Source organism: Cottoperca gobio, chromosome 1 (genome assembly GCF_900634415.1).
Source record: "Cottoperca gobio chromosome 1, fCotGob3.1, whole genome shotgun sequence".
Taxonomy (NCBI): Eukaryota; Metazoa; Chordata; class Actinopteri; order Perciformes; family Bovichtidae; genus Cottoperca; species Cottoperca gobio.
The window spans coordinates 26,058,055-26,070,688 of record NC_041355.1 but is presented as its reverse complement, the minus strand read 5'-3'; the positions used below and the strand labels follow the sequence as shown (position 1 = coordinate 26,070,688).

At 43.0% G+C, this 12,634-nt stretch overlaps 1 protein-coding gene across 1 annotated transcript; it reads right to left on the bottom strand.

The window, feature by feature from the left end:
* Positions 1-1,490: 1,490 nt before the first annotated feature.
* stx3a (syntaxin 3a) lies at positions 1,491-8,765 on the bottom strand. Its single transcript, XM_029429334.1, has 10 exons — positions 8,736-8,765; positions 7,736-7,810; positions 7,438-7,537; positions 7,254-7,328; positions 6,687-6,757; positions 5,978-6,086; positions 4,812-4,885; positions 3,839-3,973; positions 2,507-2,617; positions 1,491-1,568 (listed from the first exon to the last, which is right to left on the bottom strand). The coding sequence occupies exons 1-10, from the start codon at positions 8,763-8,765 to the stop codon at positions 1,491-1,493; spliced, it is 858 nt and encodes a 285-aa protein (XP_029285194.1).
* Positions 8,766-12,634: the final 3,869 nt, after the last annotated feature.

Sequence of the window (12,634 nt, the reverse complement as noted above, 5' to 3'; positions counted from 1 at the left end):
GGGGGGAAACACACACACACATATTAAAAATGAAAGCAATCTAAAATAAATACACAAATAACAAAGACATGAAGTAGTAAAACACCCCAAGGCAGTGCCAGTGTAATAATAAAGCAGCGCTGTGTTTATTTCCATTTCTAAACTAACAACTTCAGAATTCACTCCTATTTGTGAATCATACACCATCTACTATTAATAATCTTATAATCAGTTTAAAACTCCTACATGTGAATTATTTAAGGAAAGTGGCTTTCCTCCTTCCTTAAATCGAAAAATTATTTGAATAAAGGCGCACTATGGAGTCATAACAGGTGCAGGTAACATCTGATGCAGTCAATAGCATAAGTAGTGGCACAGTAGTATGGTTTCTACACCAGCACACAAATAACAGATAAATGTACAAAAGAATAACGACAGCTGTCTCAATACTTCGGATACTGACTTCATAGATATGCATCATGATGATGGGCAGTGTGGTGGTCATGCAGTCATGCCACAGAGATATCTGTCTGAGGTCGGTTCACTATCACTTCAGCTGTTAACAGCCACTGCTATGCATTCCTTACTCATTAATAAAAATAATTTAGTTGTTTCTTGGATATGACAACATTCCTATCACATTAGTTTTTCACTATATTAGTAAAGGCTAACAACTATTCAGTTTCTCTGAAGTATTTGAATAATCTGAGATAGTAGTTAATGGGGCAATAACATTCTCTTGGAGATCACATAAAGACATTCTTTCAGGTTTGATAGCTTTGGAAGAAATCTTTCTCTTTCAGTGTAAGGGAGACCGAGATATTCAGGGTCTACAAATGTAGAAATCTATGTTTTTCATACGTAAAGATTGGGCAGAGATGCAAATAAAAGCTAATGAGATACCCTGCTAGGATGGAATAGCAGCCCGATTGACATGAATTGTAAATATTTTAGTGACCCCTTGACCTTTCATCCTTTCTACTTTTCCACTCTGCAGATTCAACTGGTCTAACTCATCACTCATGAGAAGTCCTACAGATACACCAGCATTTACTGACAAATGCACCTAATACCATACAAATCATATAAATACTGCAGCAGTTATTATACTGAGGTCAGGGCCAAAGATGAAAAAGATATTCTTGCACGTTCAGGTTTTGTTGGGACTATTGCTCTGTTGGTTCAGCTGTTTCTGAGGTCATTTTGTGCTGGTGGTGTATTGGATACAATGCAGTGTAGGCATTGAATGGTGTCTCTAACATTTTGTTTAAGTAATGCTTTGTTTAGTGAAACTGAATTGTAACCCTGAGAAGGTTGAGGAAGTAGTCAAAACATATTCAGAAATAACTGAGAAGGAATGCAACTATTGGCAGCCTCTTTTTCCATTTTGAATGAGTGAAATGACAGTAATCTGAGCACAGGCTCTAATTTGTGACCATCTGCGAGCAGGTCTGCTCTGCCTCATCCTGTACTGTGTGGACTCAGCTGGTGGGTGGCCTCATTCAGCTTTTCTATTTGAAGAAGCTGTAGACAAACGAACCGAGTATCAAGGCCAAAATCACACAGCAGCAGAAGATCATTATTTGTTTCTGGAGAAGAGGAGGGAAAAGGATAAAGAGACAGAAAAAAAAGTGTTACATTACCCTACCGTACAACGCTGGAGTTAAAATCACTCAAGACAAATTCAAAACTGAGCAAAATCAAATTTGAATCAAGACAAATTTGAGGAGCCGGTCAAGACAAAACCCAGATGGTTGAAGAGCAGGTTTCAGCAGAGCCTTAACCAGAGCCTAATCAAAACATAATGTAAATATTTTCTGTTGATTTGGTCATATTTGTCACACAAAATGTTCCACAGGATTGAAACATGGTTTGGGCTACTCTGTAGTATAAAGTTCCGTAGGTTAAGGGTTAAGTAATTCGGTCCTCCCGTTCTTTTAGAAATACAACAAACAAAAGGGTTTCACTTGTGCATTTCTGTTTCAGGGTGTGACATGTAGGTAAAATAGGATTTTAAATACAATTTGGGTAATTTCCTTTCACACTTTCAAACACTGTATAAAATGGCAAAATCTATAATGATTTTTGCCTGACCAAAGTTGGTTTCCTGAGAAAGACCCACCATGGACAATGGCCAAGAGGCATGTTTGTGAATGAGAAAACAAGGATGACAATGAAAACAAGGAACTTCTTTATAATACTTGTAGTCCACTGAAGGGATATTCATTCTACAAAAGCCAACAAAATGAACAGTTTTTAAAGTGGCTTCCTACACAGAAGTATTTCTTTAGTCTCAACCACTAATCATCTCCTGGCTTGATCATTGGTTTATTGTTGTCATTGTTGTTTGGTTAGATAACGGACAACTAACTCCAGTGCATAACTCAGTAAATGCATTTATGTTATGTATGAAAAGAGCGACAGAGGAAACAAAAGACAACAGTAAACTAAACCTAGCAGTTATGTCTTTAAAAATATTTCAATAGGTCATTACATCCATGTTACTTCTGAATCGGTGTCAACTCACCCTGCGTGCCTCCTGCTGGAATTTGGCTGCCTTTTTGGTATCGGCCACTGCCCTCTCTACAAAGCCCACTGACTGGTCCATGTTGCTCTCAATTCTGTCAATCATGCCACCCTAGTGGAGGGAAGGACAAGACGGAATAATGTGAGAGAAGAGAACTCAGAAAGACACACAAATGAATGTTGTTTGTCATATTGACTTTATTTGAGCAGCAAGAAGGTGCTCCAACTCCTTTGTTGTGTCTTTTAACTTAAGTGGGCATGTGTCTTGTTGTGGACATCTTCTGCTTGTGATCACCTTTACCAGCATTGTATCAAATATCTGAGCTGTTGTATAATCTAACGTACAGCGTGAAGGACTGACAGTTTCTTGTATTATTACATCACTTCTCCTGCACAGCTCTGTGATCAGCTGCTCATCTCATTCATACTCATACCGTTAGAAGTCATGGTGACTGGTCAGAACGTGTTGCTCTGTGTGGTTTATTATATGTTAATAACAGCATGATATAGTTTTCAAATGTGTGTTAAAGCGGCAACAGATAACATTTTTGCTTTTACTTATCATTATGAAGTAAATGTTGATTGAACAATGTCCTGGCTGTAGAATAATGACGCCATCGGCATTTAGCTTGATTCCTATAAGCCTCCATTTACAATGCAGTTCTGTCTCCTCCAGGTCGCGATTTCCATTTCACAATAAAAGCCCTAGATACTGTAGGCCTATATACACTGCATCACTGCTACCACAGAGCATTTAGCAAAGCAACAACATAGCTAACAGTAGCTATCCCCACTCTACCCGGCAAAAGAGCAACATTGATGGAGGAGGCAAAGAAGTGAAGAAGATGTAGAGTGATAAAAAAACGTTATTTTTACTAATCTAGATAAGTAAGTAACAAAACATGGCAACTTATTACAGTTTTTATCATTAGCTTGAACACATTTGTCCTTTCAGAAGCTACATTTTCAGAAACAGTTCACACACGTTAGCCAGGCTGCTAGCTTTATCGCAATGTTGCTAACAGTATTCCAAAAAGTGGATGACAAAGTTTCTTTCAAAAGTTCAAAAGAAGAAAAGAAACAAAAGAAGACATCATAACCATCTCTTTGTCTCAAATTTGGAAAGCCCACATAGTTACACTACCTGTGTTAAACAATAATATTAAATATACAGTAGGCCTATAGCCCAATGTTGATAATCCCTATTAATAATCTCCTGTTTTATTATAGGGAGAAAGCTGAGATCTTAGTTTAAAATAGAGTTTTCAGACTTATGCAGTTTCAAAACTGCAAATTTGAATCTCCATCGGGAGTCGTTGTTGCGTGTGTGTACCTGATTCTCAACCAGCACGGCGATATCAACAAACATGTCATGGAGCTCTTTAATGCTGCTTTCCAGCCTCATGATGTCTTTGTGACGAGCCTCAATCTCATTCAGGGCCTGCTGGTTGATTTTAGAGTCCATGATCTGGGGAGGGGGTAACACAGACAGACACAATTATTGAGCAGCAGCAGAATGAGAGGAGAATAAAATAATAAATATAAGATGAGAAGCACATCCTCAGAGAACAAGTTACTATGGCAGCAATGACACAATTTACTCACATACTCAAACATGTAATGAAATATCTGTGCAAGTTCAACTCAAATACCTGCACAGACTAATGGGGGGGGGCTCCGTTGGCGGAGCGCAGCATCCTTTTTCCTCTACTTTGTATGTACCAAAGTGAACGTTCATTCTTAAATCATACCGGCTTACTGCCCATGTATATCATAAGAGAAGAAAAGGGAGTGAAGGTGTAAATAAATAAATACCAATAATTGAATTACAAAATTAGTCAGGAATAGGCATGGCTTTAAATATTAATACCTATTTATAAACTGTAAGAAGCCTATTTCTCCTTTACAATCATTTGCTACATGTTTATAATATACAATAATTAAGATTGTTGTATATGATGGAATTGTGGCATTAAAATGTAGAGCCACCAACTTTTGGCTGTTATGGTCAAAGTATTTCTCTGGGGAGCACGCCCCCGGAGCCCCCGAGCTGGTTACTTTCCCCCACCAGCTGGCTGCTCCACATCCTTGTGGAAAGCCCTGATTACAGTACACAGACTGCCTGTACTACTCAATGGGAGATAGCTTTAACAGTGCATGCTATAGCTTACAGTCCTGAAGAATACTCATATTAACAGTAGTTGTTGGTGACCAACTGACATCTCATACAGCCCCCCCCCCCCCATTCAAAGCAGGCCTGGTGTGTGCATGTATACATGTACACATCCACACACTGTCACTCTTACCCCGGCACTGAAGACAGCTGAGTTGCCTCCCTCCAGCATCTCTTCCAGTTCCTCATCAGTTGTTGCTTTCCCCGCTGTGATGAACAGAAAGGACAGTTATACAAGTGTTTTACTTACACACCTAGTAACAGCTGACAGGCCTGCTTAAATACAAAAGGTATAGGCAGACTGACAGAGAAACAATGACATATTAAAGTAACTGCCAGTGCCCTGACTGTGAAAAGTAGAGACACTTTACAAGTCAAGAGACAGTTCAGCCAATATGCCTGTGTATAATTAAGTTAAAGTTACAATTATCACTTAAAACAGCAGGTTAAAAGTGGACAGAAGTTACCGGTGCCCTGTGGAGGTTTATTTCCACAATGGATGATGCCACATCCACAGGGGTGATACATATGTTTTAGCATCTTTTGTGGATTGTCATGAAAAGCTCAGGAACTGTCACACACTGCCAAATATTGTGTAATGATGTTTATATTCCTGTATTCCTGACAGCTCTGTCTTGGAACATACACTGACACTGGCAAGTTAAACACTCAACAACTGTGTTTGTTTTATATGAAAACTCCCCAGGGTGCCTTTAGTGTTTGTAATACTTATAATAGTGATGTGAGAAGTGATCAGTAGACCCATATTGCCAACAGTACCATGCCGCTATGAGATGTAGTTATAATAACCACACCTTCAGCCTCAGACTTATATTCAAACCTGACTATAACAGGTCACAATTGGTCTTTATCATTCCTGACAACTACATACTACTACTAAGTGGTTAAGGCTCTTGTTCCAAACAATGACCAGTAGAAAGTGGTTAGTGTTATTTTCATGTTTAAAGAGGATATAAAACTGACCGGCAATGGTGATAATAAGCATATATGGTCATTTAAATAATGAAAACAAATAATGCCATATAGGAAAGTCATCAAAAGACCAAGTCATGTTTAGTGAAGTAATAACACCACATGTGTATTACTGTTCTAAACTCTGAATGAGTTAATGTAATGTGAAAAGTAAAGGATGAAGCCATGAACACCATGTCCATAATTTCTAAAGTTAAGTAATTGTGCTTAACTCAACACCAAAATATGTCCTCATCAAAGTTTACTGTCAGTAATCATATCATAGTTTTGTCTGATTGTAGCATGTAGTAATCATCTGTAACTCACTGATCTCCAGCTGTCGGGCGATTCGTCCTTTGGTCTTATCTCTGAAGTCAACTTGAGCCTCGTTGTATTTTGTCATCACCTCAACAAACTTCTTGGCCAGGATAGCATGCTGGGAAACGAGAATGCAGATGTTAATTGACTTTAAAAAATGTGTAAATGTGAAATGGCAGTTACATAACGCATCAGAATGTGAATGTCATTGAAAAACAATATAGACATATTTATGTTTTCAGCTTACAATGCTTCTATTTTTGGTTGGAGAGGTCTGAGGGATAATATTGTATGCTGACATTTCAAAGCATTGTTAAGTTGTTCCCTCCAAATGTCAATGAGTCAGAGCCCCTGGAACAACATTTTAACTGTCATGGGACTAAAACTCTCCACTGAAATAATCATGAACAAAACAAATTCACAAACACAATTCTCAGTTTAAGTAATTCTTTAACTGTCTCCAAAATTCTTTGTTAGTTTCTTAAATGTTTACACACAACCAATTTATATAAAAATTAACATTTTATTCACAGAGGGCAAAGTAAGAGAAATTAAGTAGTTTCCAGGTCTTGCTGTTTCTCAGCCTTCTACAAGAGGAAGAAGGCTGAGAACTTGCACCTACTAAAGAAATGTGTAAACTCAAACCTCTTTTAACCTTCAGCTCCAGTACATATACTGTCCAAGCTCCATTTAAGGCTGTTATCTAATATTGTCTGACCTGTGATTTGCGTATCCTGTTGTCGGCTGAAGCCTTTTCATCTGTGTTTGACTCAAGCTGGCGCTCAATACCTGATGCACACACAGACACACACACCCAGACAGACAGACAGACAGACAGACAGACAGACAGACAGACAGACAGACAGACAGACACATTTTAAATGTGTCCTCTCCGGACATACACAGAACTGTGCAGATGTAAACACAAGATGAGACACAACAGAATAGTTATGGATTATAATTGGTATTCGTATACTGTATATCTAACTAAGAGTTGGCCGTGGTCAACCTTCACACTCACACTGCAGTACCAAAAGCACAACTTTTTTTCCCACCTAACCCAAGTGGTATCTCACCATCAGATAACTGTCTGTAAAACCTCTGCCGCCACCACACTATAAAGGAGTTGAGTGAATTTTCACTTCCACTCATCGATTGTTTATACCCACTTAATGCTGTTGTAATTGGGAACTACTTTCCGTCAAAGTTAAAAACCAAAAAAAAGAGGAACAACAAACAAACAAACAGTGAGCCTGAAAAGAAAGTAAAAAGAAGAAATACTGACTCTTAAGTTTGTTCCTTGCATTGTTAGCCGACTTCTTGATCTCATTGGTGAGGGCTTCAACGTCATCTTGTGTTTCTGGAATAGATAGTGAGAGCAGAGGGAGTTTACAAACAGCAAGAAGTAATGGAGAGGAATAGAAGGAAAGATGAATGTGTGTGCGTTTGTGTATGTGTGTGTGTGTTACTCTGTTCTGATGAAGCAGCCGACAGGATGGTGGAGTAGAGTTTTTTGATTTCTGTGACACTCACGTCAATCTTATCAATGCTGGAACGGATATCTTCAATCTGAAAGACACACACACACAAACACACACAAACACACAAGCACACACACACACACACACACACACACACACACACACACACACACACACACACACACACACACACGCACGCACGCACACACACACACACACATTAGCAAGGAATACCTTCTTTTTTACATTTTTTAATATGAGGAAGAGACAGACACAAATAGAATACCTGAGCAAAGAAATCATCCATAAAAGCCGCGTTCTCCACTGGAATCTCAACATCATCGCCTCCAGCATCACTCTTCTGTTAAACACACACACACACACACACACACACACACACACACACACACACACACACACACACACACACAAAAGTAACAGCACATTTAGTATACTCTAGCACTTCCAATATCTTGTAAATATTGAAAAGATTATGGATTGTACAGCAGCAAAAAATAAAACATCCTATTTTGCTAAAGGTCTTGGTGCAATATTCTCTTCCAAACTAATAACATGTTATGTCTTGGGATAATATAACACCATGGTCACCTCTTAATAATGAATTTAGTTTTCTGTCCTATTCAAAACAGTCCCAACGGGTATTTGAACACCAGCTGACACTGCACATCTCGACAGTAGTTCAGTGGACCTGCAGAGCGCGTGCCACTGTGACTTCAGGTTAAATGGATGTTTACTTGGCAGGAGCTGCTGTCTTCTGCACGCCTCAAACTACACAGTGAATTCATCTTATTCAGCTCCTCAGCCTTACATAATATAACAAGCTTGTACTGAATAGTAACATATATATGACGTATAGGCTTTTTTAGGACTATACGAATATCTACTTTAAAATATTAAAGTCATAAGATTTCACAAAATAAGCTTATATTTCAGAATATGCTCTTTTATGCAGTTTGTGTATGCACTGTATTCCTTCATATACTTCAAATATTTGGCTAGAACCTACTTTAATGAGTTTTTGAAAAGCAGTTTTCATATTTGGTTAAATATGTTACTGTTTGGTGATATAAGCTAAATGGAATAAATGTGAAATGTAAGCTGATCTTTAACATTATTAACATGATCGACAGTGCCTCCACACATATGAGTATGACAACGTTACATTCATATTACAGGCTAGTAGCAGGTACACCGGGGCCTGTGCTAGCAACAGGTGCTCCACAGGGTAAATATGACAAATAACTCAACTAACTCATTCTGCCTACCTCCTTCAGCTGCGCCAGTCGGTCCTTCATCTCGTCAAATCTGTGGTTCAAATAACAATTTCACAAATAAATATATAAGTGGATAGAAAAGACAGCCTCACACGTCTCGGACAGCAACGCTTCCTCTAGCCTACAAGAGCTGTTAAAATGGCCTCCAAATTAGCCCAGTGGAAATGATTAGCTGCTTCAATTAATCCAGAGGATTTGGCCGGAAGAGTTGTCAGAGCCAGAGAAGAATCAGCAGACATGAAGGTGAGTAAGAATAAGGAATAAATCAAAACTGTACATGAATAGAAAGTCTTGGTTTGTGTGGACGTTCCTCTCTGAGGCAATATGTGTTGTCCACCTAACCTGAGGTCCCACTAAGCCTCTATCCTCTAAGAACGGATTAGGACAACAGTGTAGGGCGATAAACCTGTCTCCCCCTCACCCCTCCCACGTCTCCCAACACTGCACAGTATGTTGCCTTTAGCTTTTACTATAAGTCCATGAATTGTGAATAGAAATCGACAATGAGGGAAAATATTATTTCATGTCTTACTATTTACTGTATAAAGCTGTTTGAATGGGGACGCTATCATGAAAATAACTACTATGTTACTTTTGACGAGATGAATGTAATGAGCTGTGTCGCCTCTAGGGGGTGCTAACATGGTTTAAGACTGAATTGGGTTTGTGGAAATGTATCATGTTTCATGTCACATGTCACATTTAATTTTAAGCACTGATGGATTCATTAACCAATGAAGTACATGAAAAAGTATTGGAACCCAAAGTACAGCCAATAGGCCGACTTGTTTTTTCACAAATGTTTATAAACAGAAAAGAAGTAGGTCACTCTCATCTCTTTATCTGCCTTTCACTTCCTGTTGAATATCCACTACACATTGCTCTACCCCGCTCACATGGGGGCCCTCATGATGCTCATCGCATGATCTTCCGTGGCAGTGGAAGAAAGAATACAAAGGATACTGTGGACCCTCTTGTCCACAGTCAGGGATAATTATGACAGAGAGGAGGTGTAGTGTCACACACACGCTTTATTCTCACACAGGTATGGTTTATATACAGGCACAGCTGACACAGGTCGCTCTCCTGTCGGTCGCTCTGCTGTCCGCTGCTATCCGCTGCTCTCCAGGCTGCTCTGCGTCGTGGCTGCAGAAGCGTCTCCGTCTAGTCTCGAACCCAGCCTACTGCAAGAGAACAGAACCAGGCCATCACCATGCATTTATTATGTGAAGTGACCTGATTCCGTTCAGCTGTCTGGCCTCCACCTGGGACACTCCTGTCTCTCCCAGGCAGCCGGCGCCCTAACCACACCCCACTGCCACACACCCCCACCGCCCGACTCAGGCCGGGAGCCCGCCGGCCGCAAGCTAACTCCCCCCCCCCTCCGCCGAGCGAGAGAGGAAATCAGCCACAACCATCCGGTTACCCGGCCTGTGGATCACCTTGAAGTTGAACGGTTGCAACGCCAGATACCAACGGGTGATCCGGGCGTTGGCATCCTTCATGCGGTGGAGCCACTGGAGCAGGGCATGGTCCGACCAGAGAGTGAAAGAGCGCCCCAGGAGGTAATAACGCAGGGCGTCGACCGCCCACCGTATGGCGAGGCATTCTTTCTCCACCGTACTGTAGTTCACCTCCCGCTGAGCCAGCTTCCGGCTAATGTACAGTACGGGGCGGTCGACCCCCTCCACCTCCTGGGACAGAACAGCTCCCACCCCGCTGTTCGAGGCGTCGGTCTGCAAAACAAAAGGGAGAGCAAAGTTAGGAGAGAACAGTAGTGGCTCCCCACAGAGGGCTTTCTTTACCCTCTCAAACGGCCGCTGGCACAGCTCCGTCCACTGGACCGGATCTGAAGCACCCTTTCGGGTCAGGTCGGTCAAGGGGCAGGTCAGCTCCGCGAACCCCGGAATGAACCGACGATAGTAGCCGGCCAGCCCCATAAACCTCCTGACCTCTTTTTTCGTCTTAGGCGCCGAGCAGGCGGAAATGGCGGCAGTCTTTTCCAGCTGAGGCCGCACCTGCCCGCCACCCAAGTGGTACCCCAGATACCGTACCTCCCTCCGCCCAACCGCACACTTCTTCGGGTTGGCTGTGAGCCCCGCGCTCCTCAGGGACTCGAGCACTGCCCCCACCTGCTGCATATGCTGCTCCCACGTCTCGCTGTGTATAATCACGTCATCTAAGTAGGCAGCAGCATACGCCGAGTGAGGACGCAGAACCCGGTCCATGAGCCGCTGAAAGGTGGCGGGGGCCCCAAACAACCCGAACGGAAGAGTCACAAATTGGTATAAGCCATACGGAGTGGAGAAGGCTGTTTTCCCTGGACTCTGGAGACAGGGGAATCTGCCAGTAACCCTTGGTCAAATCCAGTGTCGTATAAAAGCGAGCCGTGCCCAACCGGTCCAGGAGTTTGTCGACCCGGGGCATTGGGTACGCGTCGAATTTGGACACCTCATTAACCCTGCGATAGTCCACACAGAACCGAATTGACCCGTCGGACTTGTGGACCAGCACAACGGGACAACACCAAGCACTGCTGGACTCTTCTATTACTCCCATCTCCAGCATGACCTGAAGCTCCGCCTGAACAATTTTCCTCTAGTGTTCAGGCAGCCGATAGGGCCGTGACCGTACCGTCACGCCCGGGGGAGTCTCTATGTGATGGTGTGCGAGGGTGTTGAGCCCGGGAAGGGGGGAGAACACATCGGCAAAAAGCCCTTGCAATGTGGCAACGTCCGCTCTCTGACCCGGTGAAAGCTGGCTGTCACAAAAAACCGGGGCTGATTTTACCGTTTTTTAATACCTCCGGCCCCAGCTCATCTTTCTCCATCACCGTAATAGCCAGAGAGACAGAGGCCACCTCTCTCCACTCTTTTAAGAGATTGAGGTGGTAAATTTGTGTCACTCCCCCCCTGTCCGACCGCACCACCTCGTAATCGACGTCCCCCACCTGCCGGGTGACCACAAAGGGCCCTTGCCACTTGGCGAGTAATTTGGAGCTAGAGGTAGGGAGCAATACAAGTACTTTATCTCCCGGTGAAAATTGCCTGAGTCTCGACCCTCTGTTATACAGCCGCTGCTGACGTGCCTGGGCCTGGAGTAAATTCTCACGTGATAACTGTCCCAGTGAATGGAGTTTCGTTCTCAGGTCCAGGACGTACTGAACTTCATTCTTACTTGTGCTAGGACCCTCCTCCCAGTTTTCTTTAACCAGGTCCAAAACACCCCGTGGCTTCCTGCCAAACAACAGCTCAAAGGGAGAAAATCCCGTGGAGGCCTGGGGAACCTCCCGCACTGCGAACAACAGAGGGTCTAACCACTTATCCCAATTGCGACTATCTTCGTGAACGAACTTACGAACCATATTTTTCAGCGTTTTGTTAAACCGCTCCACCAGCCCGTCTGTCTGCGGGTGGTACACACTAGTCCTAATGGAGCGGACGCCGAGTAGCCCGTACAGCTCGCGTAAAGTGCGTGACACAAAGGACGTGCCCTGGTCAGTCAAGATCTCTTTCGGGATCCCAACTCGGGAGATGACCTGGAACAGTGCCTGCGCCACACTCTTTGCCGAGATGTTACGCAGCGGCACTGCTTCCGGATATCGCGTTGCGAAATCCACTGGGACCAACACAAAGCGATATCCCCGTGCGCTCCGGTCTAATGGCCCGATGAGGTCCATACCAATTCTGTCGAACGGCACCTCAATTAATGCCAGTGGGCGCAACGGCGCTCTTGGAGTGGCCGGCGGGTTAACCAGCTGACATTCACGGCAGGACGCACACCACCGCTTCACGTCCGCGCGAATGCCAGGCCAATAGAATCGGGCCATGATCCGGTTGAGTGACTTGTCGTACCCTAGATGACCGGACATGGGGTTATGATGAGCCGCC